The 27090-nt window shown below is 40.0% G+C and overlaps 1 protein-coding gene and 1 non-coding gene across 3 annotated transcripts in view; one reads left to right on the top strand and one right to left on the bottom strand.

Annotated features, from left to right (window-relative positions):
* The window catches only part of HNRNPLL (heterogeneous nuclear ribonucleoprotein L like), a 38873-nt gene extending 26284 nt beyond the window's left edge, over positions 1 to 12589 (bottom strand). The window contains exon 1 of one of the 2 annotated variants that reach the window (XM_065929417.1): positions 12079 to 12589. In XM_065929417.1, coding sequence (XP_065785489.1) covers positions 12079 to 12267 — 189 coding nt within the window. In that variant the 5' untranslated portion in view covers positions 12268 to 12589. The remainder of the gene's footprint in view (positions 1 to 12078) is intronic. The other variant, XM_065929416.1, reaches the window with a different exon arrangement.
* A 7893-nt stretch (positions 12590 to 20482) lies between these two features.
* LOC136165694 (U6 spliceosomal RNA) lies at positions 20483 to 20588 on the top strand. Its single transcript, XR_010662696.1, has one exon. It is a non-coding gene; the product is annotated as a U6 spliceosomal RNA (small nuclear RNA).
* Positions 20589 to 27090: the final 6502 nt, after the last annotated feature.

Genomic DNA, 27090 nt, shown 5'->3' with positions numbered 1-27090 from the left:
AAACTGCATCTTTTAGTAAATCCAACTCTGCATTAAAAAGCAAACAAATAAAAATCCCAAATCAAAAAAGTGAACAAAAAGTCCCAATTAATGTAAGGGTATACACTCTATTTTTCCTGCAATATAGATTAATATCTATATTAACCTATAGATTAATCTATATTAATCTATATATCTATTTGACCTTGTTTAACTGATTATCTAGTTCCACCATAATTTGAAGTTACTCAGTATACTTGACAACTTAAATTTATGCAAGGTACCATCTTTGCTGAAGTACCAGTATGGATGTGAGAATTGGACCATAAAGAAGGCTGAGCGCCCAGGAATTGATGCTTTTGAACTGTAGTTTTGGAGAAGACTCTTGAGAGTTCCTTGAACTGCAAGGAGATCAAACCAGTCAATCCTAAAGGAAACTGACCCTGAATATTCATTGGAAGGACTGATGCTGAAGTTGAAGCTTCAATACTTTGGCCACCTGATGTGAAGAGCTGACACGTAACAAAAGACCCTGATGCTGGGAAAGACTGAAGGCAGGAGAAGGAGACAACAATGGATGAGATGGTTGGATGGCATCACCGACTTAATGGCCATGAGTTTGAACAAGCTCCGGAAGATGGTAAAGGACAGGGAAGCCTGGCATGCTGCAGTCCATGGGGTCGCAAGGAGTCAGATACGACTCAGCAACTGAACAACAACCACCACCATCTCCTACTGAACAAGGAGGACTCAAAAGTACAAGCCTTGGAAATTCCCTGCTGGCCCAGTAGTTAGAACTGGGTGCTTTCACTGCCAGGGCCTGGTCAGGGAATTAAGATCTCACAAGCTGCAAGGGCACAGCCAAAAACAAATAAAAAACACAAGCCTTCCTGGGCTTCTGTGAAATACTGTGCATCTTTGAGTATGCCCAGCAAGAAGTTTTAAAATATACACTCTTATGCTTTATTTTAAAGGGGACCATGTAGGAGAATTAGCTTGAAAATGAAAATAGCTCTCACTTACTTATTCAAATTCTAGTAAGTCAAGATTGACACATACAACAAGTCACTGGGCACCACTCCTACATCAGTTCAGAAATGACCTCCATGGCAACTAAGTGTCCATCAACAGATGAATGGATAAAGAAGATGTGATGCGCGTGTGTGTGTGTGTGTGTGTGTGTGTGTGTATAATAGAATATTATTCAGCCATAAAAATGAAATTTGGGGACTTCCCTGCCAACCCAGTTGTTAAGACTCAGTGATTGCACTGCAAGGGGTGCAGTTTGGATCCCTGGTCAGGGAACTAAGATTCCACATGCTCCAAGGCTCAGCAAAAAAATATATATATTGCTATTTGAGACAATATGAATGGAGCTCAAGGGTTTTACATGGAATCTAAAAAACAAAACAAACCTACAAGCAAAACAAAACGAAAACAGACTCACAGTTACAGAAAACAAATGGATGTTGGGAGGGGAGGAGTGTGAAATAGGTGAAGGGGATTAAAAGGTACAAACCTCCAGGTATAAAATTAATAAACCATGGGACGTAATATAAGCATAAAAAATATGGTAAGTAATATTATAATAACTTTGTAAGGGACTGATGGTTACTAGATTTATTATGGTGATCATTTCATAATGTATGCAAAGTCAATTCACTATGCAGTACACCTGAAGCTAACATATTATACATAAACTATATTCCAATTGAAAAGTTTTTAAAATGAAAGGAATGAAACCCATGTACAATTCATATATATAACCAAAAAATCTATTAAAGGAAAAGGTTTTTCTCCAACAAATGGGAAGAAAGGTTTTTTCTTCTAATCTAAAAGAGCATATTTTACCATTAAAACTTAAGAATCATTTTAAGAAAATTAAATCCCTTTATGGCTATTTTTAAAGACCTACCAACTTTGCTTTATTATAAAGGCTGTTAGAAAATACTATAGCAGTCTTGTGCGCAGCTAATTAAAAATGTCAGAATCTAAAGATCTAATTTAAGTATATAAGTAACCATGAGATTACTCTGACACTCTTGTCAAAATTGAGTCCTTTGAAAATATTAATTCAGTCCTTGGAATTTCATTTGAATTGCTTATGCTGAGTTTTTTCTAAGGTAAAACCAATATTGATTGCAGGCCACTAAGTCTGAAATTAATCATTCTAATTGCACCCTATGTATACCAACATTCTATTAGCAGCCTAAACAAATGAGACTGTCTCGGTGAAACTCAACAACCAAATGGACATTATCATCATTAAGCTCTTAAATACTACTGGATGACAATAATTTAGGAAGAAAGCTCTAAATAATACCTAAAAACCTAATTTACAGACAACACAAAATACAAAGAACAAGTTTTACTCTAAAAATAACTAGACAATAATAAACTACAAGAAATAAGAACGCTGTCTCCTTTGATCCTTAGAAATGAGCTGGCAAAGGTGGAAGTGTAAAATAAGCTCTATGGTCTGGGCTCTTCACACAGTACCAGAACTTAGTGCGAGGAAGACTTCAGACTGAAGAGTAAAGACAGACAACCAAATGCAATATGTGAGGTTTCATTTTATAAAAGATAAAAACTGCTATGAAAGTCATCTTAGGGAAAACTGGAGAAACTCAATTATAGACAGGATATTAAATAATAGAAGTACTGATTGTCTGAAAAGTAAAAGCGAAAGTTGCTCAGTCATGTCCGACTCTTTGACCCCACGGACCATACAGTTCATGGAATTCTCCAGGCCAGAATACTGGAGTGGTAACCTTTCCCTTCTCCACAGGATCATCCCAACCCAAGGATCAAACCCAGGTGTCCTGCATTGTAGGAGGATTCTTTACCAGCTGAACCACAAGGGAAGCCCAAGAATAGTGGAGTGGGTAGCCTATCCCTTCTCCAGAGGATCTTCCCAACCCTGGAATCAAACAGGGGTCTCCTTCATTGCAGGCAGATTCTTTACCAACTGAGATATCAGGGAAGCCACTGATTGTCTAAGGCACCATTATGATGGCAATGGCTATATGAAAAGCATATCCTTATTCTTAGGAAAGCTGTGGTATTTAAGGATGAACTATCATAAAATTCTCCAAGCCAGGCTTCAGTAATATGTGAACCGTGAACTCCCAGATGTTCAAGCTGGTTTTAGAAAAGGCAGAGGAACCAGAGACCAAATTGCCAACATCTGCTGGATCATCGAAAAAGCAAGAGAGTTCCAGAAAAACATCACTTCTGCTTTATGCCAAAGCCTTTGACTGTGTGGATCACAATAAACTGTGGAAAATTCTTCAAGAGATGGGAATATCAGACCACCTGACCTGCCTTCTGAGAAACCTGTATGCAGGTCAGGAAGCAACAGTTAGAACTGGACATGGAACAACAGACTGGTTCCAAATAGGAACCTGCTTATTTAACTTACATGCAGAAAACATCATGAGAAACATCATGAGAAATGCTGGGCTGGAGGAAGCACAAGCTGGAATCAAGATTGCTGGGAGAAATATCAATAACCTCAGATACGCAGATGACACCACCCTTATGGCAGAAAGTGAAGAAGAACTAAAGAGTCTCTTGATGAAGTGAAAGAGAGTGAGAAAGTTGGTTTAAAGCTCAACATTCAGAAAACTAAGATCATGGCATCCGGTCCCATCACTTCATGGCAAATAGATGGGGAAAACAGTGAAAACAGTGACTGATTTTATTTTTCTGGGCTCCAAAATCACTGCAGATGGTGATTGCAGACACGAAATTAAAAGACGCTTATTGCTTTAAAGGAAAGTTATGACCAACCTAAACAGCATATTAAAAAGCAGAGACATTACTTTGCCAACAAAGGTCCCTCTAGTCAAAGCTATGGTTTTTTCCAGTGGTCATATATGGATGTGAGAGTTGGACTATAGAGAAAGCTGAGCACAGAACAAATTATGCTTCTGAACTGTGGTGTTAGAGAAGACTCTTGAGAGTCCCTTGAACTACAAGGAAATCCAACCAGTCCATCCTAAAGGAGATCAGTCCTGGGTGTTCACTGGAGGGACTGATGTTGAAGCTGAAACTCCAATACTTTGGCCACCTCGTGCAAAGGGCTGACTCACTGGAAAAGATCCTGACGCTGGGAAAGATTGAGGGAAGGAGGAGAAGGGGATGACAGAGGATGAGATGGCTGGATGGCATCACCAACTCAATGGACATGGGTTTGGGTAGACTCTGGGAGTTGGTGATGGACAGGGAGGCCTGGCGTGCTGCGGTTCATGGGGTCGCAAAGAGTTGGACATGACTGAGTGACTGAACTGAACTGATCATGATATCTGCAATTTACTTTCAAACAGTATAGGGAAAAAAGTATGTATATAGAGATAAAATCCCAAAGGGTAAAAGGTTAAAAACTGCTGAATCTAGAGGAAGGACATATGTAATTAAACATTTTACACTCTTTTATTTATTTATTTATTTTGGAATAGATTTCTTTATATTTTACACTCTTTTAAAAGTTGGGAAATTGTTGTATTCCCAGGTGGCTCAGTGGTAAAGAATTCACGTTCTATTGCAGGAGACACGGGTTCAAGCCCTGGGTGGGAAAGATCCCCTGGAAAAAGAAATGGCAGCCCACTCCAATATTATTGCCTAGGAAATCGCACAGACAGAGCTTGCTAGGCTCCAGTCCAAGGGGTTGCAAAAGAGTCGGACATGACTGAACGACATTTAAGACCTACAAAAAAGTATGAAGAACAATATAAAAAATGTTCATTAACTCAACACCTACTTTAGTAACACTGCCCAATCAGTAGAACAACATCTCTTCTTCCTACCTCCCTTCCCAACATAGATAACGAGTATCTGGAAAATAAACTCGTAAAAGATGAGTATTTTTCAAACTGGTCGTCTTACAAGGAAATGGACTATAGGACCACTTTTTAAATCTCTCAGATCTGATTTTATTATTATATACTTATATTTCCTAAGTGAAACAGATGAAAACTTAAGTCATTCTTTAAAATATGAAAGATGTTAAATGCAATCAATATGGTATTTAGAGGCAGATATGATTATCCCACCTCAAGGCTGAGAACATATCCCATAACCCCTATATATGTCCCTTATTCCCACTCAATGACTCTGCCTTTCATGAGTTTACCTACCTTGACATTTCTCTAAATTAGTACCCTTTTCTTGAACTTAAAATTTTCTCATCCTTTCTGTAGTTTATTTAAAAAAGAAAACAAAAAACTCTAGGGTTGTTTCCAAATATAAACCTGATGTATTAAAGATATCTTTTCAAACTATATTTTCACTATACCCCTCATTTCCATCCCAAATACAAACATTTTTCTTAAATCAACACTTTATACTATATACTGATGATAAGAAATCTGAAATCATCTTCAGACATTCTTTCGCTACCCTAAAAATACTTCCTTTAAGCATCATACTATGCATCTGAATCTTACATTGGTGAATAAGTCAGTACTGTTTACCCCATCCACATATTAATACTTTGATTATGTCTTCTAAAGCTTAAAGAGTTTCTCATATAGAAGCTCATTCTGTCCACTTCAAATGTTTAGTTATCTAGGCTCTCTCCTGGTCTATTTATATCTACTATTTATCAGACTAGAAACAATATTCTAAGTAAGAACCCAGCAAATGGAGGCATGCCTTCAATTTCCATGTGTTTGTTTTCTTTTTTAATCACTCAATCCCTTCTTTAGGTAAACTGTGTGAACTATAATGGAGGCATTTTTTGGTCCTCACGGCAAGCTACAGACCAGTTACAAACACCTAGCCCCTCTTCAAAGGCTACCTCAAAGACAAACTCCAATAATATCAACCTTGAGTGCTAATTTTGATTATTTTGATTATTGCTGATTGAAAACCAGGCTCAACTAAAGAGAAGGGAAGCTCTGTAGAGTACAAATGAAGCTTCCATAATGAGAGAAATGAGAAGAGTCCACTAACATTTCTTGATACAGTGAAACTGTAAACTCATAAAGGCAATGCACGATGTCTTCAGGCTTTTTTGCTTTCCCAACATTTCCATCCATAACACATGTGCAACACCAAACAACATATTCTGTCCTCCTATATAGAATTAAAAATAAACAATCTCAAATTGAGTAATTCATCCTCCAAAACCAAATGTGCAGAGAACCACTGCAAGTGATGATTATAAGTCTCTCCTTAAACACCCTCAATGACAGGGAAAAACCTTGTGAGACTATTACATTTTTAGAAAGTTCTTCATAAGATGCATCTAAATCTGTCTCCCTGTAACTTCCTATACAAAATGGCCTGTGATGTCAGAGCAGTGTTTGAATCTTTGGACATTTACAGGCTTTGTGATCTTACACTATTTACTTAACCCTTCTGAACCTGTTTCACTTGTAAAAAAATAAGAAAACAAAATCCTCATCACTTAAAATTACAACAAATAAAAAGGACAAGTACAAAATGTTGAGCACGGTGCCAGATGTAGTTACTGAACAAAAGTTCAATAAATATTAACCACTGCCACCCCCATCCTTATCTTCATTTTCCTCTTTTACATAACCTTTCTATTTGTAATGATTTCTGAAATCACAGACATTTCTGAAGTTTACCTTTCAGGCTAAATATCCCCCAGATTCTTGTCATTCCTCTTATGATTATGATCTTGAGTACCTTCTCTATTCTGGTAATTGTTTTCTGGATACATTAGAATCTATCAAAATAGTACCAAGAAATGAGCACAGATATTTAAGATTATGCCCCCCTTTTACTCCGATACTTCACACACGTGAAGGACCAACTAGTTTCAAGGGACAGATGAAAGTATTTTTTTAACTTCTGTCATGCTTGGAGTTAACTAGTACATGGTCCTCAAGTCAATCACATCACTCGGTCTTTTCTTTCCTTACAGTAGAGCAGATCCCAAATATGGGAAGTTCTTTAATTTTCCTACTCAAAGTTTAAGGTACATCTGATCATATAACAAAGATTAAAAATGAAGAGTCATATAAGTCAAATAACTTTTTCAAAAATAATCTACCTTTTTGCTCATGTGGTAGAAATCCTATGGTTTTGTCTACCCAAAACTCTCTCCTCCTCCTCCTGGTTAAACACAAAAACAAGCAAACAGAACACCTCAGTCCCACATTATTCCACTGGTACTCACTCACACAGCTGTAACTTCCCAACTCCAGAAGGAGTCCAGTGACTCATCGGGAGCAGGCAGATACTGAAAAAATGGCTTATCAGAGAGTATAGTTACATTGAGGGACACAGACTGTGTTCTCTTTATTTGCTAGCGAAAACAGTGTAGGCCTAACTTTATTATTACATAGAGGAAATAGGGGCTTCCCTGGTGGCTCAGAGGGTAAAGCATCTGCCTGCAATGCAGGAGACCTGGATTTGATTCCCGGGTCGGGAAGATCCCCTGGAGAAGAAAATGGCAACCCACTCCAGTACTCTTGCCTGGAAAATGCCACAGAGGAACCTGGTAGGCTACAGTCTATGGGATCGCAGAGTCACAGAGTTGAAACATGCAAAGAGACAGAATCTAGTCCCTATGACTTCATCTAAATCCCTAGATCATGAAATGCCTAAAACTAGTGCCACAACTTGGCATTCATAGTTATATGAACCAATAAACTCCCTATACCTGCCCCCTTTTTGTTTTGTTTAAGCTCACCTGAGTTGGTGCTGTGGCTGCAACTGCAAACTTTGAAAGTTGTATTCCATTTCACAGAGGGAAAATAAAGTGCTAAATGATGTAGAATCACACATTTTTAAATGTGGAATTTTTTAAACTATTATAGCCCCAACACCAAGGACAGCACCTAGCACATGATAGGGCTCAAATATTATTTTTTTAATGAGCTAAGAGATCCCAGTGATCATCTAATCCAACCATCTCATGTGATAGATAGCAAGCAGAGTTCCAAAGAGATTAAGTCACAAAGGATGCTGGTAGCAGAGCCAAGACACCTGCTTTGGTTGGGCTTACGACTCTCTTAACTTTTCACTTTTCACTTTTATGTACTAACATGAAAAAACAGTCACTTGTTAAAACCAAAAGGCAGTAAAACCTACTAATTTTTTTTTGGGGGGGGGGGCCTCTGCTGCCTGACACAGAGGATTTTACTTCCCTGACCAAGGACTGAACCCCAGCTCCCTGCGGTGTCAGCACAAGCCACTGGACTGCCAGGGAAGTCCCAGAACCTGCTACTTTTACTTTTCATTCACTTCCCAAAACTAAACCTAAAATTCTCACTCTACTGCAGCAGCTTAGCTAAATAAGACACAGGACATTACTGTTACAGAAGCCTTGAGGCTCTGGCACTTACCTCTGAGGTACACATCCTTGAACTTTTTTATTCTCCAGAGTGTAATTACTATGCTCACTGTCACAGTCTAAACTCTTCCTCTGGGAGCTAACAAAGTGACTTCATCCCATCTCCCATTCTATATTCATCCCAATAAGCCATCACAGTAGTCCTATCATCACTGTAATTCAGATCATTAAAGCTTAATATAATAGTGTATCTTAAATTCAAATGAGATTCTCTATGTAAGGCAAACAGAATATTCTGTTTGGAAATCCTGGATCCTTATTTTTATCTCGGCATTTTGCCATCTTACAGATCTATTTATTAAAAGTTGAGAAACTTTAACTTTCACCTCATCACCAATCACTTTAACAATTTTTGATTTGTCTTTTTAGTCACTAACAGAATAAAAGAAAAACTTAAACGTCTCTAAAGTGATTTAATACTCCATAAATTTTTATTGATATCAATCTTTATAAAACCAGAATTTTTTCTAACTAACCTCCCAATTCAATTCTTCAGCTGGTTTTGCCAAGCGAAGAGCTAACTAACACTCTGAAATCAAGCTGCTTTCTGAGAAGTTTTTTGGGGGCTCCAAAATCACTGCAGATGGTGACTGCAGCCATGAAATTAAAAGACACTTGCTCCTTGGAAGAAAAGTTATAACCAACCTAGACAGCATATTAAAAAGCAGAGACATTACTTTGCCAACAAAGGTCCGTCTAGTCAAGGCTATGGTTTTTCCAGTAGTCATGTATGGATGTGAGAGTTGGACTATGAAGAAAGCTGAGCGCCAAAGAATTGATGCTTTTGAACTGTGGTGTTGGGGAAGACTCTTGAGCGTCCCTTGGACTGCAAGGAGATCCAACCAGTCCATCCTAAAGGAAATCAGTCCTGAATATTCATTGGAAGGACTGATACTGAAGCTGAAACTCCAATACTTTGGCCACATGATGCGAAGAACTGACTCATTGGAAAAGACCCTGATGCTGGGGAAGACTGAGGGCAGGAGGAGAAGGGGACAACAGAGGATGAGATGGCTGGATGGCATCACTGGCTCAATGGAAATGACGTTGAGTAAACTCTAGGAGTTGGTGATAGACAGGCAGGCATGGCGTGCTGCAGTTCATGGAGTCACAAAGAGTTGGACACAACTGAACAACTGAATTGAACTGAAGCAGATAAAGATATTTACTATTAATATGATCTTGAAGGTCATACGTGCTAAATTTAAGAACACAATTTACTCCACAAGAATAAAGTAACTGCATAATACACAGCATGAACTTCCATAAGTTTTATTCAAAATGTAGTCCAAAGAATGCAAAACACTCTGGGAGTTTTCGCTCTTCAAAGCACCAAAAGACACAAATCTGAAGTGTGTCTTAATTTCTCATATCCAAACTACAAACTTATTTCTTTTTACACCTTAAAAACATCATTTACAATGACTACATCTTTAAATCAGGAGCATTTGTATAAACTTTTTCTCAAATACATCCTCTTTAAACCTAGTTATTATTAAAGAATCAAGAAAACCCATGAAAAGCCAAACAATGTAAATCTCTGAAGTCTTACTGCACACTTTTACAATCTTCCAGCTAGTGTTGAAAAGGTTACCCATCATTGTACCTAATCTGCATTTACCTAAACAGTTTGATCACGAAGTCTTCTGGGGCTAGGTTGAGGTGCAGTCAAACCCTTCTCAGTTAGATGAATTACCGTATTTCTGAATGATGATGCACTAAACAATAAATTTCTATTCAAGGCATTCCTGTCCTAGTAAAATTTTATTACGTACAGGTTTCCACAGCTGCAATGATTTCAAAGTAGCATCCAAAATTACATGAAGAAAAATGTTTAAGAACAGGAAAAATAATCCTTCATTAGATTCAACAGTGCAATATTGGCTCTACTATTAAATAAAAGCAATTCACACTCTCCTAAGAAAAAAAAAGCAGTTAAAATTTGAATTTATAACTCAATCTACATACATTAGTTCCTGCCTGGGTAATTTAAAAGCTGCATTAGATCAACCACTGAATTACAACTTTAGGTATGAAAAGCACAAAGTTCAACTTTCACATTTGTTTTTTTCAACTTTCATATTTTATAAAGAGAACTCAGAATAGTAGTTAACTGACTTTACCAAGGTCACACATTGTATACTAGCTAAGATTTTCTGACTCCCCAAGCCCTGCCCAGAGCTATTTCCACTACTAAATACAATTTATTTTGAATGTATTAATTATACATTATTTTCTTCCCAATATCTAAAATAATAGTATTGGCTTAATATTTAATCTGCTTTCAACAACAATTTTTCGTAAACTGGTTAAAGTATCTTTCCAAGACACTCAATGAGACATTTCACACCACCGCACAAAAACTCAATCAAGACTTTTGGCAAAAGAATATGCTGATTCAATGCATCTATATATCAGTTATAATATTCCAACATTCCTGTTTTCAGTTTCCACGATGGACTGTGAACTGAAACTTCCTAAGAAGAAATGCACTTCTTTTATTCACACTTCCAAGTTACACTTTGAATATTCCAAATAGCTAAGCACAGAAGTTGAAAGCAGTATCTAGCCATAAGAAAACTATTTAGAGGAATAAAAAGTTCCTTTTTTAAATGTCTTGCAACATTATCCTCTTTGTAAACTCTAAATTCTACTGACCAGAATTTATGTTAAAATGCAAACAAGAGCTGAAAGACTTCTGACTTCTAATTTGCCTTATAAAAGGTGAAAAACACTTTAATCTGATATTAGAACATATATGCAATTTCGAAAATTTCATGTGTAGTCTTTTTTTAATCAGTTAAAATGTGTTTCATGTTTAAAGAACACCTAAGTCAAAAAGACAGCTTAAGTGCACCAAAAATGGCAAAAAACTTTTGCTTTGCTTCACGTCCTTAAAGTTTCCATTCAACAGAAGTTGAGTTACCACTTGCTGCGGATGAAACGATTTTCACATTCCTTCTGACTCTATCTAAGCTTTTTGAAGCGGAAAAAACAAGAATCTCGGAACGTGTGTCTGATGCAGTTCTGAGTTCAGTTTTATGGAACAAATTGGGAACAAACTGCCCAGGAAAAACTGAGATTTAAGATTCCTTTTAAAGTAGCGGTACGCGAACACCTGCCAACACATTTTATTTTTAATCGAAGAGCCGAAAACTGTACTGAGCAATAACCATGAAACTGGGGAGCAAAGCATGCGCGCCAGGCCTAGCAAGAATAAAAAAAAATTTAATTAAACCTTGAGGAGAACTGGGTTGTGAGCCCCACAGCGTAATCTGTCACTGCGCCGAGGCTCCCCTCAGCACCTAGGCGTAGAGATCCCTGGGCGGAACCGACGCCACCATCCTGCGATCTAGACCAGCGCGTGGATGCTGGGGGCTAGGGGCTGAAGGGAACGGGTTGTCCGACGCCCGTCAACAGCCTGAGGAGTTAAACTAACAAAGGGCTAATCGCGCACCAGAGTCCCCCCGGAGCGGAAGCAACGCCTCGCGCCGCCCCCCGCCCGCGACCCTCCCTAAGTTCTGGGCCGGCAATGGACTCGCAGCGGGGCCTGCGGCCAGGCAGGGGCCGGACTCGCGTTCGGGATGCTGGAAACAGGTAGGGCGAAGAATAAAAGCCCGAAAGAGAAGAGTCGGCGCTTCCCGACCTCGTCAGCGCCGCAAAAAGGGAAAACAAGGAGGGCGAGAGGCCCCGGGGCCGAGTCCCAGCCGCGGAGCCCTGCTTCCCAGGGAGCCACCAGACTCAGCTGACGGGCCGCCACGCTTTGTTACCGGCTGTGAGAAGCTCCGGCCGCCGCCGCCGCCATCGCCCCCGCCCCGGGGCGTCGCTTCCCGGCGGTTCTCGCCTTCCTCGGCCGAGTAATCGATCTCTCCTTCCTCGGTCTTGAGGCGCTTGGCCTGGCTCTCGTAATCCCGGTCCTCCTCGTACGTCTCCCTGGGGGAGGATGAGGAGGAGGACATGGCGGCGGCCAGAGGGACCGGCCGGCAGGCCGGTGGGGGTGGCGGCGGGGTGCGGGCCTCGGACGCCGCCGGCCAGTCCCCGTCACCGGCAGCGCCTCTCCAGCAAAGATCTGCGCGGACGAGATGTCCGCGGGGGCCCCGCGCCCTGGAGCCGGGTGGCTGCAGAGGGCTGGCGGGATGGGGAGGCACCCCGGGAAGAGGCTCCGGAGCAGCCGCTCCCCTTTATCACGGGGCCGACATCCAGCCTCTCCCTCCTCCTGCGTCTCCGCTCCCAGCCCGGAGGAGCGAATCTAAGGATGGGGACGCGACCGTGGCTTCCGGTCTTCCCTCCTCCCCTAATCCGCTCCTCGCCGCCCAGGCCGAGCCTCCGCCCCCGCCTTCAAGGCAGCCGCCCGGGATCGAATCCAGCCGCAGCCCGCGGGAAGCGCCCCCCTCCCCAGTCCGGACCTCGCTCCCTATTGGCAGAGGGAAAAGCCGACCAGGCTTCCAATTGGCTGTAAGGACCGTTCGTCAAAAACTGCCCACGGACCGGCCTCGTCCCCCCACCCGCTGCCAGCCCCTTCTGAACTTGCGGCTGGCCTGCGAGTCCTGACCGCGTAACGCCCGCCGCGCGCTGCGCGGGAACCGTTGCTACTCCGCGGCCGTTAGCGCTGTTGCGCCATCCCTAGGGGAGGCGCGGAGTGAACCCCGGCGGACGAAGAGGCGTGCTGTGGGGCCAGAGCTGCGGGTGTTAACCACCCTCCCGCTAATTTAAATGCTTTTATTACTTCTCTTCTAAAGAGAAAATTCCTGCCCGTACACCTCACACAGCCCTGAAACTACAGGGGGTGAAGAGAGAAAAGAGCTTAGCCTTCTCCCCATGTTATGTTCAAATCTGATACAAGTGGGTGGACTCTCTCCCCTCCCCTAAGTAGATGTTCCAGAAGAGTCAACATTTCCTGAGGTGCAAGTCTGAGGAAGACGCTCCACTGGGGGGACTTTTCGTTTGATCAGTTAGCACTCCTGGGTCTTCAACACCCTTCTTTCCTGAAGATGCTGAGGACTTATTTCAAACTTCCATATTAAGTTTGATCACAATCCTTCCCTTTCTGGGCGATCTATTTGTTTCGTATTTCACATGATCATTTATTCTTTTTGGAAGAAAAGAAAGCTTATCAAGAGTGTCTGCCTTTTGGACCACACAGAGCTCATTTCCTCTGTGGAAACCTGAGGCCTCCACAAGGTTCTTCTCATCTTGTAATAGGGCCCTTTATACCTACCTATTAGGATGTTCTAAGGCCGAGAAGCGCTTTAGAGACAGGAACTGGGCTCTTTTCATCTTTGCAAAGCCAGTTTCTGAACAGGCCCCTGCACACAAGTTATGCTCTTAGCAAAACGGAATGAATGGTCTTTGAGAAATAAAAGTCTAGTGTCTTTCTGGAGAGGAAATGGCAAAGCTCAGGCAACCTAACTGCCCTCTGTGACTTGAACACTTAGTGGAGTGCCTAGGACCAAAATTCACTTGTTTCACATGTCCTTGTCCCTCAGAGGCTTTCCTAAATATGGCTCTTCCTTTCCTAATGGTGTGGATCATTTCCTCCCCCAGCCTATTCTCTTTCCAGTTATTTCCTCCCAAAGAAAGCCATTTTTATTTATTGCTGACAGTGCTTTCACCTACAGTGTTTTGTAATTTATAATTTACACTGCCTGTCATTTTAGGATCCAATTGCAAGTTTCTTCACAACAGAGTACAGCTAGACTCAAATTCTTGTGTGCCTGCAGGTGTACACTGATAAAGCAGAACCAAAAAACAATTAGAATTTATTTTTTTTAATTACTACAATAAAGTGAAAGTAGAAGTATCAAAGAGGAATCTCAGATGAAGAAACGTTGACAGAGCACTGGGAACAATGAGCAGAGCCCAGTGACCTTGTACAAACTTTCTAAATATCTTGTGTGATACTGAATATATTTAAGTTCTCAAAGCCTACATCCAACGTATGGATTCAGTTCAGTCGCTCAGTCGTGTCTGACTCTGCGACCCTATGGACTGCAGCACGCCAGGCCTCCCTGTCCATCACCAACTTCCAGAGTCCACCCAAACCCATGTCCATTTCTCGGTGATGCCATCCAACCATCTCATCCTCTGTCATCCCCTTCTCCTCCTGACCTCAATCTTTCCCAGCATCAGGGTCTTTTCAAAGGAGTCGGCTCTTTGCACAAGGTGGCCAAAGTATTGGAGTTTCAGCTTCAACATCCGTCCTTTCAATGATTTCCTTTAGGATGGACTGGTTGGATCTCCTTGGAGTCCAAGGGACTCAAGAGTCTTCTCCAATACCACAGTTCAAAAGCATCAATTCTTTGGTGCTCAGCTTTCTTTACAGTCCAACTTTCACATCCGTACATGACTATGGAAAAACCATAGCCTTGACTAGATGGACCTTTGTTGGCAAAGTAATGTCTCTGCTTTTTAATATGCTGTCTAAGTTGGACATAACTTTTCTTCCAAAAAGTAAGCCTCTTTTTATTTCATGGCTGCAGTCTCTAGTGATTTTGGAGCCCCCCAAAATAAAGTCAGCCACTGTTTCCACTGTTTCTCCATCTATTTGCCATGAAGTGATGGGACCAGATGCCATGATCTTAGTTTTCTGAATGTTGAGTTTTAAGCCAACTTTTTCACTCTCCTCTTTCACTTCATCAAGAGGATCTTTAGTTCCTCTTCACATTCTGCCATAAGGGTGGTGTCATCTGCATATCTGAGGTTATTGATATTTCTCCCAGCAATCTTGATTCCAGCTTGTGCTTCATCCAGGCCAGCATTTCTCATGATGTTCTCTGCATATAAGTTAAACAAGCAGGATGACAACATACAGCCTTGATGTACTCCTTTTCCTATTTGCAACCAGTCTGTTGTTCCATGTCCAGTTCTATCTGTTGCTTCCTGACCTGCATACAGATTTCTCAGGAGGCAGGTCAGGTGGTCTGGTATTCCCATTTCTTGAAGAATTTTCCATAGTTTATTGTGATCCACACAGTCAAAGACTATGGCATAGTCAATAAAGTAAAAATAGATGTTTTTCTGTAACTCTCTTGCTTTTTCAATGATCCAACAGATGTTGGCAATTTGGTCTCTGGTTCCTCTGCCTTTTATAAAACCAGCTTGAACATCTGGAAGTTCACGGTTCACATATTGTTGAAGCCTGGCTTGGAGAATTTTGAGCATTATTTTGCTAGCATGTGAGATGAGTGCAACCATGCAGTAGTTTGAACCTTCTTTGGCATTGCCTTTCTTTGGGATTGGAATGAAAACTGACCTTTTCCAGTCCTGTGGCCACTGCTGAGTTTTCCAGATTTGCTGACATATTGAGTGCAGCACTTTGATAGCATCATCTTTTAGGATTTGAAATAGCGTAACTCAAATTCCATCACCTCCACTAGCTTTTTTCATAGTGATGCTTCCTAAGGCCCACTTGACTTGACATTCCAGGATGTCTGACTCTAGTTGAGTGATCACACCATCATGATTATCTGGGTCGTGAAGATCTGTTTTGTACAGTTCTTCTGTGTATTCTTGCCACCTCTTCTTACTATCTTCTGCTTCTGTTAGGGTCATATCATTTCTGTCCTTTATTGAGCCCATCTTTGCATGAAATATTCCCTGGTATCTCTAATTTTCTTAAGAGATCTCTAGTCTTTCCCATTCTTTTGTTTTCCTCTATTTCTTTGCATTGATCACTGAGGAAGGCTTTCTTATCTCTCCATTTTATTCTTTGGAACTCTGCACTCAAATGGGTATAGCTTTCCTTTTCTTCTTTGCTTTTTGCTTCTCTTCTTTTCACAGCTATTTATAAGGCCTCCTGAGACAGCTATTTTGCTTTTTTCTTGGAGATGGTCTTGATCCCTGTCTCCTGTACAATGTCACGAACCTCCGACCATAGTTCATCAGGCACTCTATCAGATCTAGTCCCTTAAATCTATTTCTCACTTCCACTGCATAATCATAAGGAATTTGATTTAGGTCATACCCAAATCGTCTAGTGGTTTTCCCTACTTTTTTCAATTTAAGTCTCAATTTGGCAATAAGATGTTGATGATCTGAGCCACAGTCAGCTCCCGGTCTTGTTTTTGCTGACTGTATAGAGCTTCTCCATCTTTGGCTGCAAAGAATATAATCAATCTGAATTTGGTGTTGGCCATCTGGTGATATCCATGTGTAGAGTCTTCTCCTGTGTTGTTGGAAGAGGGTGTTTGCTATGACCAGTGCATGCTCTTTGCAGAACTCTATTAGCCTTTGCCCTGCTTCATTCTGTACTCCAAGGCCAAATTTGCCTGTTACTCCAGGTGTTTCTTGACTTCCTGCTTTTGCATTCCAGTCCCCTATAATGAAAAGGACATCTTTTTTGGGTGTCAATTCTAGAAGGTCTTGTAGATCTTCATAGAACTGTTCAACTTCAGCTTTTTCAGCATTACTGGTCAGGGCATAGACTTGGATTACTGTGATAGTGAATGGTTTGCCTTGGAGACAAACAGATCATTCTGTCATTTTTGAGACTGCATGCAAGTACTGCATTTCGGACTCTCTTGTTGACTATGTCTACTCCATTTCTTCTAAGGGATTCTTGCCCACAGTAGTAGATATAATGGTCATCTGAGTTAAATTCACCCATTCCTGTCCATTTTAGTTCGCTGATTCCTAAAATGTCGACATTCACTCTTGCCATCTCCTGTTTGATCATTTCCACTTGCCTTGATTCATGGACCTAACATTCCAGGTTCCTATGCAATATTGCTCTTTATAGCATCAGACCTTGCATCCATCACCAGTCACATCCACAACTGGGTGTTGGTTTTGCTTTGGCTCCATCTCTTCATTCATTCTGGAGTTATTTCTCCACTGATCTCCAGTAGCATATTGGGTACCTACCGACCTGGGAAGTTCCTCTTTCAGTGTCCTATCTTTTTGCCTTTTCATACTGTTCATGGGGTTCTCAAGGCAGGAATACTGAAGTGGTTTATCATTCTCTTCTCTAGTGGACCACATTTTGTCAGAACTCTCCACCATAACCCATCCATCTTGGGTGGCCCTACATGGCTTGGCTCATAGTTTCACTGAGTTAGACAGGGCTGTGGTACATGTCATTAGATTGGTTAGTTTTCTGTGATGCAACCCCATGGACTGAAACCAACCAGGTTCCTCAACCCTTGGGATTTTCCAGGCAAGAATATTGGAGTGGGTTGCCATTTCCTTCTCCAGGAGATCTTCCCAACCCAGGGATTGAACCCAGGTCACCTGCATTGTAGGCAGATGTTTTACCATCTGAGCCACCAGGGAAGCCTACTATGGATTATACCAAGTTAAAATGCAGCTCTCACACCCCTCAGTTGGTAAGGACACCCAGCCTTGCTGAACATTGCTACTATACTCGTGGTTTACTTAACTTATAGTAGGTTAGAGTTAATATGTACTAATATTAAACTTAACTCTTTCTTTGGACAGCTCAAATCAAACTGTTAATTTAAATGATTTAAGAGGTAGGGATTTCCTGGTGGTCCAATGACTGAGACTCAGTGCTCCCAATGTAGGGGTCCTGGGTTCGCTACCTGGTCAGGGAACTAGATCCCACATGCCATAACTGTAAGATCCCACATGTGGCAATGAAGATTGAAGATCCCATGTACTACAACTAAGATCTGGTGCAGCCAAATAAATAAATATTTTTTAAAAGATTGAGAAGTAAAACTCAGGTAGCATGTTTAAAAAGACATAGGTTTTTAAGTTCACTGTGAGTGACCTTTGAGCTTATTGCAGATGAGTTGTTCAGCGACAGTAAGTTCTTAGATACAGAAAATGCTAATTAGCCTGTCACTAAAACATGAGAAGAGCTAAAGAAGGAAGGCATAAATTATATTCTGCATAATTTAACTTAGGTGAGATAAAGAAATTACACACTTCCTGGTTAGCCAGAAATGCCTTTAAAACTCAGAAATAGTTTGTAATTCATGCAAATAATCAGTTATTTAACTCAACTGGAATCTCTTTTGCACTACTTTGTGCATATAGCCTCAGGCCTTTGACATATTGTCTGCTTGATTGGATTGACTGTCGTTGATTGGTGTAGGCAGCAGCCATGAATTCCCATTGACACAACTCACTGGGGACTACAGGGTTATCCTTGAGTGGGAGAGAGGTTCATGGACAGTCTCAGGAAACTGATAGTCAAGGTCCTTTAGCCCCAAATTGCCTTTTAGTTTTAAATCTCATTGCTGACCTATATAAAATAATTTATAAGATATTTTGCTGGACGATGAAGGGACTAGAAAACTATATGAGCTGGTTTCTGTCTTCTCAAAGCTTGCAGTTAAATTGAGGAAACAAGGCACATACTCAGGAGAGACTACAAGGCACATCTAAAGTGTAAGTCACTCAATCGTGTCTAACTCTTTGTGGCCTCATGGCCTGTAGCCTTCCAGGCTTCTCTGTCCATGAAATTCTCTGGGTAAGAACACTGGAGTGGGTTGCCATTGATTCTCCAGGGGATTCTCCAGATCCAGGGATCAAACCTGGGTCTCCAGCATTGCAGGCAGATTCTTTACCATCTGAGTCACCACGAATACCCCACCAAGCACATCTAACATACATGTAATCACAGCAGTCACTTAGCATGCTGTATGCTGTGCTAACCACTGCAAGGGTCATGTCAGTGAATTCTGACAGAAACCCCCTAACAGAGGCATTATTATTGCTGTGGCCATGGTACCATTAAAGAAAGTCTAGGAGAAGTTAAGAGACCTGCCCTAGAACCACAAGTAGTAAACTGGAAAGCCAAGACTGGAACCCAAGAATCTGATTCCAGAGCCAGTACTTTCATCAAGAAGAATGATGGTTTAAGTGTTATTTACTGCCACGGACATACAGATCAAATTTAGAGTCACTTATCATGATACTTATTCATTCACTAATTTCTAACAGGGCTTATACCTGTAACTCTGGGAAGGCATAAATAGATTATCACTTTTTTCACTGGTATAAGGAAATTCAATTAGCTTCCATAGGAAATTACAAATATACTGTTTTAGTATTCATTTAAAGATGTAATTTCTATAGACAAGGCCCAGAAATCATAAAGTCTCACCATCTTCTGATGGATGCATCGCTTTGAACAGAGATGCAAATGATAAGATTTTATGCCCAAACTCAATTTTCAATATTGCTGTTTTGCTGAAGACACAAAATTTTGTTTCCTGCCTTAACTTCTGCAAAAATCAAAGCCTTCATCTTACCTATGAACAATATTATCCAAAGGATTGTAACCCTAGAGATGTGCTTTAAGTAAGACACATTTAACATGAAGGGATTCTCTGGTAGCTCAGCTGGTAAAGAATCTGCCTGCAATGCAGGGGACCCCGGTTGAATTCCTGGGTCAGGAAGATCCCCTGGAGAAGGGAACAGCTATCCACTCCAGTATTCTGGCCTGGAGAATTCCATAGACTGTATAGTCCATGGGGTCGCAAAGAGTCAGACACAACTGAGCGACTTTCGCTTTCACTTTAACATGAAATCCAGCTTCAAACAAAGTCCATTCAGAAATATTTCAATTATTAATAGTTCCTATGAAAGTTTGTCAAATCCAGAGTATATTGTTTGTGATACCATTTTGCTTGTATGAGATCACCAAGAATGAGCACTATGGTGCTATTGCCAAAACTAACCCCTTTAATTCAGTCTGCATTTGGTTGGTTTTGGTGAAAAGAAACCACCGTTCCAGGAGGATGAGCCCTGCAGGAAATGCATCAAAGCACTATTACCTAACTGTGCAGTCAAGTGTAACCACAGTGGTATTCTATTTCAGATGCTGTCACCCAGCACCTTCTGCTTTGGGCCGGAGCTGCCACTGTGTTTGGTCTCTTCAAAAAAAAACAAAAAGACAGTAATTTGTGACAAATCTGCAAAATGAATACATTGACCCTAGAAGGATATGTGGTATATGACCAGACCATGGCAGGTCATATTCTTGTTATCAGTTATAGCCACTTACCCCTAGTCTTAGCAACAATATTGACATTATTTTTACCTTCCTGTCTGACTCATGTGAACTGATAGTGTTTAGACATCTTTAAAAATAACTGTAATAAATAGAATAGAATCATAGCATCTGTTCACTGTTTAGAATAAATAGAATTTATCAAAATAAATTCATCTTGCATATGAAAATAGAGGTAAAGCAAAATTAACCAGGTGCTCACTTCGGCAGCACATACACTAAATTGGAACTATACAGAGAAGATTAACATAGCCCCTGAGCAAGGATAACAAGCAAATTCATGAAGCATTCCATATTTTTGACAGAGTGGACATATGTATGCCTATGACTGATTCATGTTGATGTATGGCAGAAAACCACACAATATGGTAAAGCAATTATTCTTCTAACCAGTAGCTGTAAACATTTAACAAAATGGTATTAAGTGCTACAGATCACCCCAATAATTAGTGCCCCGTAGCATGTAGTACCTTTTTGTTAAATATGAGCTCTCATCTAACAAATATCTTGGATATGGCCCACCCCACCCCATCAAGGAAATTTTTCATAAGGAATTTACTAATAACCTCATCCTTTTCTGATCTCTGATGGCTTATATAAAATGACAAGGAATGCTAACGATAACACATAAACTAGATTTTTTGTCGGGTTTTTTTGTTTGTTTGTTTTTTACCTTACCGTGTGGCATGTGGGACTTTAGTTCCCCAACCAGGGATTGAATCCATGCACCCTGCAATGGTAGCTCAAAGTTTTAAGCATGGGCCCACCAGGGATGTCCCTAAACTAGACTTTTTAGACCTCAGTTTTTTTACCTTTGCTGTCTAGCTTTCTTGGCCTGGCAGTGTCTTTCATTCTAAACGTTTTTCAGTCACTAAGTAGTGTCCAACTCTTATGTGACCCCCATAGACTGCAGCACGCCAGGCTTTCCTGTCTTTTATATCTCCTGGAATTTGCTCAAAGTCATGTCCATTGAGTCAGTGATGCCACCCAACCATCTCATCCTCTGTTGCCCCCTTCTCCTCCTGCCGTCAATCTTGCCCAGCATCAGGATCTTTTCCAGTGAATCAGCTCTTTACATCAGGTGGCCAAAGTAGTGGAGCTTTAGCATCAGCACTTCCAGTGAATATTCAGGGTTGATTTTCTTTAGGATCAACTGGTTTGATCTCATTGCTGTCCAAGGGACTCTCAGGAGTCTTCTCCAGCACCACAATTCAAAAGCATCAATTCTTTGGCACTCAGCCTTCTTTAATGTCCAGCTCTTACATCCAAACATGACTACTGGAAAAACCATAGCTTTGACTATACAGACTTTTGTCAGCAAAGTGATGTTTCTGCTTTTTAATATGCCAACTAGGTTTATTATAGCTTTTTTTCCAAGGAGTAAGTGTCTGAATTTCATGGCTACAGTCATATGTTAGGGGACATTTTAGTCAAATATAACAGATTTTAAACAGAATTGTATAACTGTTTCTCTTGTTGCTGTTTATTTTTCCAAACCATTGCACCACTTTCCCCACACCCACCTATAAGACCAGAAAATTAATAGGCCACCTTTATTTTAAGACAAAAGAAAAGAGTCTTGCCCATACATCATTCCCTCTTCATTACACCCTCAGGAACCACAGGTCAGCTGTTGTGTTTGGCCTGGACCTATGCTGTCCAACACAGTGGTCACTAGTGATGCACGGCTATTTAATTTAAATAGATAAATATAAGGTTCGGTTTCTGAGTCATACCAGTCATACTTATGTGATCAATGACCACAAGTACAATTGGCTGCAGCTTTGGACAGTACTGGACTGAAGTGCAACATAGAAGATGACTGTGTCTTTTTCATCTTTGTGTCTTTAAAACCTAAAACATTGCCTGGTATGTAGGAGGCACTAACTAACTAGACATTTCTTGATCTAAATCAAGCTTCTCTTTCACATAGCTCATGAAAAAGAAGCACATAAAATAAAGCATGTGAACTTTGCAAATTATGACTATGCAGGTGTCTCAAAGACTGATTTATAATTTGATGTGCTCTTCACCCATATTTGAAACGAGACCATTTGTAAGATATAATTCTGTTTTTCAGACAACTAAACAATTAGCTTATTTTATGCACTGAATGTACCAAGATGTGTATTATTTAAATGTGTAAAGCAACAATTGTATTAAATGTGAGAGAGGCATATTTAGTAAAAGCTTTCCTATTGTGGATTTTTTTCAGAAGTAGAAAATGTCTCTCCCAAAATGAGTAGTCACTCTATGGTTTATCTTTCAGAATACCTTTATATGAAAATCAGGATATGTACTGAATTGAGAATTAGGCAAACAAAAATAGTTCTCTCTAAAGGTGCTCTCATAAGCATCCAATGTTGAAACCCTTGTAGGATAAAATTATTATAACTAATTATAAACACCCAGCACTGTGTAGCACTTTGCTGTGTATAACACAGTTTCACATACTTGGCATCATTTGATTCTCACAGAAACCTTATGAGGTAGGACAGGTCCTTACTGCCTCCATTTGTCAGATGAAGTTCAGAAAGACTAATCTTTTGTCTCTAAATTCCCATCATCTTTTCATTATACCAGTGAGGACACATGAACTATCTGTAGTGATTAAATTGGAAATGGAACTTTTAATTTCTATGTTCTATTTAGATGGAACTACTTTGCTGGAAATATAATTTGTAAAACAACATATAATTTCTGTGATCTAAAAATATTGTTTGACACATCTGAAAAAAATATATATATATATATATCATCACTTGTTTCAGAAAAGGCCTTCAATAAATATTTGTTAAATCAATGAAAAATGCGTGGTCCTAAAAACAAATTGAGCAGATTATATCAGTCAAAGTTAGGCTGCAGAGAACAGAATACACTCCAGTTAGTAATACACTTGAAAAGAATAATTGAGAATATTAAGGGAGCAATTCTCAAAACCACACCTCAGAGCTAACACAAAAAGAGCTATGCTCTTCCTTTTTGAGAAGCTTGACATCTTCAGAACTTCGGCACTTTGGCCACTGTCTGGAAGCTACCAGAATCAAGAAGCTGCCCCTTCCTCAGCAAGCTCCAGAATCACACCATACCACCTGCAATTTGAACCAACAAAATGAATGCACCACCCATGCTTCCTAACGTTCACAAGACTAATGACTGAACCATGACACCTTTGGTAACTGCTACAGAAGAAAAAATTGCTTCCACATCTGTACCTATCAGAGAAACAGCTTTCCAAATCTTACATAAAGGATTTGTTGAAACCTACATACTTCCATAATATGAGAGCTGCAACAGATTCTAGAGAATGTGGTCTTGGCCTACCAGTCCTCTGCCATACAGGAAGCATATTTGAAGCTTGAAGGAGATGACTGTTAGGTGCAAGCTTGTTTATCTTCCATACTCAAAAGAATGTTTGGTTTAAGTAGACCATCCATTTTTGTGCTGCACATTTCACAGAATACTGAACATATATATATATATATAATACTCTATATATACTTTCTATATATAGAGAGAGCTCCATGCTGCCAGAAAAGTTACAAGATCAAATCTCAGATCCCAGGCAGGAAATGCACAACTTCTTGCAAGGTAAAAAACATGTTAATGATTATCTATTTTGCCTCCAAGCAGTCTAGTAATATTATCCACTATTTTCTAGATCAGTGCTCTTAAATTTTAATGTACATGTAAATCACCTGGGAATCTTATAATAATGCAGATTCTGATTCAGTAAATTGGGATAGAGCTGTGATTCTGCATTTCTAACAAGCTCCCAGGTGATGCTGCTGCTGCTGATGTGAAGGCTACATTTTGAATAGTATTTTGTCCTCTTCAACCAGGTTGCCCATTGAATGGAGTATGCTGAGATGATTCCCTTCAATCCCTGGGGCAGTTAGGTTAGGCTAGGTGCAGGCAGAGCCTCCAGGTTAGATGGCTCCACCTTACATCATTGTGCAATACACATATTAATATTTTCTACCTATACTGTGATGTGGGAAGCATTTGAATAAATGCTTGAATAAACATTTCCATTATTGAATCTTGGTCAAATATTGACCAATATGTATCCTCATTTTGGAACCTGAGTCACAGGTAGTTTTTTAAATATTAAATATTCTCTCAACAAATTAATAAAACTAAAAATAGCAATAATCAACTTATGTATCACCAAATCAACTCTTGTAATAAAGATTTTTCTTTTTTATTAAAGTATAGTTGATTTACATTTTGTAATGTTTACAGTGAGAAAAGAATATATTAATATAACTAGTTATCTTTGTCCAAAAGCAGTTTTAAGATGGTCTCAGCTGTTCTGCCAATGACACCAAAATGACCATAGGAAGGAAGAAGAAAGTCAATCTGCTTGATTATTTCCATGGTACAATGCTTTTTGCAGAAAAGAAGTGAAAATTTGTAAATATGGTTTCTCCACAAATTCCAATGTGTAATCTACAATTAAGACATTTTATGTGTATATGTTTGGGGGTTTTGTTTTTGTGGTTTTGGGGGGAGGTTGTTTTGAGGTTTTTGTTTTGTTTTGTTTTGTTTTTTGGTTTTGTCCTGCAAGCAGTAAGACGGACTTTAGTCATTTTAAACTAGGTAAGGCAACCATTCTACCTAATCAAATTGAGTTCTTTTCACAAGTGGTAACATTTCAACTACTCCTTAAACAACCCTTTTATACCCCATTTCTCAAACCTATCAACCAGCTAGAGGTGGAGTAATAAACGGGTAATTGCTGGGTGAGCAAAGAAGGGAATTTTATAATCACAACCTTACATGGAAAAAAGCTGTCTTGTATGTACCATGGTGTAGGGTTCTGAATGGTCAGGGCACCTTGGGTATTGTATGCCCAGGGAAGAAGGGCAAAGAAAGCTAAGATTGCCAAAGACAGATTTCCCCTACTTCACAACTTCAAGAGATTAACTCTGCCCACTGTTGTAGTGGAGAAGGAATGTTGGCTTGCCAGTGAGTGACCTCTAGTGCTCTTAAAGCTCTACAGCCACCTCATGTGAAGAGCTGACTCATTGGAAAAGATTCTGATGCTGGGAAAGACTGAAAGTAGGAGAAGGGGACAACAGAGGATGAGATGATTGGATGGCATCACTGATTCAATGGACATGAGTTTGAGCAAACTCCGGGAAATAGTGAAGGACAGGGAAACCTGGTGTGCTGCAGTGCATGGGGTTGCAAAAAGTCAGACCTGACTGAGCGACTGAATAACAACAGTCTTAGAGGTTCAAATAAGAAAGAGAAGAATGGGTTAAAGAAAACAATCTACAAATGGAATGGATCAAATCATCAACTATTTACTGATTGCTGTTTATCTCCTGGTATTTTAAAGGGATCAAGTTCTGACATGCCAGACTTCATAGTTTAGTAGTGGGACAGATTCAGTGATTCATAATCCAGTTGATACTACTGCCACATTTGGAAAGAATTCTTATTTATAGACACTCATAACTATAAATTCAGTTCTCTTCTGCATTTTCAGCTAGGCATACAGCCACCCAGCTAAAGACTTCACTTCCCAGCATCCCTTGTAACTAAACATGGCCACATGAGAAAATTCTTACCAGTGGAATATAAGTAGAAATGATGGTGCAACTTCTGCACCATTGGTTTAAAAAGAAATTGTTTGACTTTCATGACCTTTCTTTCTTTTTCCTATATGGCTGGAGTACAGATGTGTTGCCAAGTTAGCTTTCACCATGCACAACACCAAAAGAGCAGAATAGCGAATTAAAGGCACCTGGTCTTGGAATGGTTTTTGTAGAGCAACGCCACCCCCAGGTACTTACAGACTGTTACATGACAGAGGCAAACTCATATTTTGCTTGTGTACTTTATTTGGTGACCTGTTGTCTATGGCAGTTTCTAGACTAAACCTAGCATATCCATGTTAGACCCTCCAGGGAAGGAAACTGGATTGCTGGAAATCCCAATTTGAAAAAATATTTTATATATTCTTTTATACTTTTCAGCTTTTGTACTGTGTATATGTATTCCCTAGTTATTAAAAATTCATCAACCAGTTAATTAATTTTTAATGCCTTTGTGTCCCTGCTAAACAAAAACCAATGTTATCTTGCTCGAGAGTGCTTTTACATCCTGGTCAAGAGGAAGAGGAATGTATTTGTTCCCAAATCTTTAATATGTTGGCTTCTACCACCAACCTTAGCAGATATTTCTAGCAGAATCTGATAGCAAGGGCAACAATTCTTAAATCATTAAGTATAATGATAAGTATAAGAACGAATCATAACACGAATGCGAATGGTTTTATGGAAACACCAAACTTCCTATGCTATCATCAGCCCCAGTAAAGTCAGACACATTCAGTTAGTCACTTCATGTGTTATTGCTCTTACCCCTCTCTGACCGTTCAACAAATGTTTATAATAATGTACATTTTCAACCTGAAGTTGTGGTGGGCACTAAAGATACGAAGATGAATAAGACACCATCACAGCTCTCTCTGGATCCAGGTCAGTGTGTATATATATATATAGGTGTGCGTTTCTTTTTTTTTGACCAACATGTGGCATGTGGGATCTTAGCTCCCTGACCAGGGATTGAAACCCTGCAGTGGAAGCATGGAGTCTTAACCACTGAACCATGAGAGAAATCCGAGTACTTATATTTTAGAGAAGGCTAAGGCACATGGTTCTTTTCCTCCCATGGACTTAAGTGATATTTCATAAAACAGTGAGGAAGGTAATATGGGGAAAGAGAAATCCTCTGCTCCTGAAATCACATTGCCTATTCAAAGGCTGAAACTGTCAGATAAAATCTTCAC

The sequence above is a fragment of the Muntiacus reevesi genome, chromosome 3, assembly GCF_963930625.1.
Source record: "Muntiacus reevesi chromosome 3, mMunRee1.1, whole genome shotgun sequence".
In the NCBI taxonomy this organism is placed as follows: domain Eukaryota; kingdom Metazoa; phylum Chordata; class Mammalia; order Artiodactyla; family Cervidae; genus Muntiacus; species Muntiacus reevesi.
Note: the sequence above shows the minus strand (reverse complement) of the source record. Positions and strands in the feature narration are given on the sequence as shown.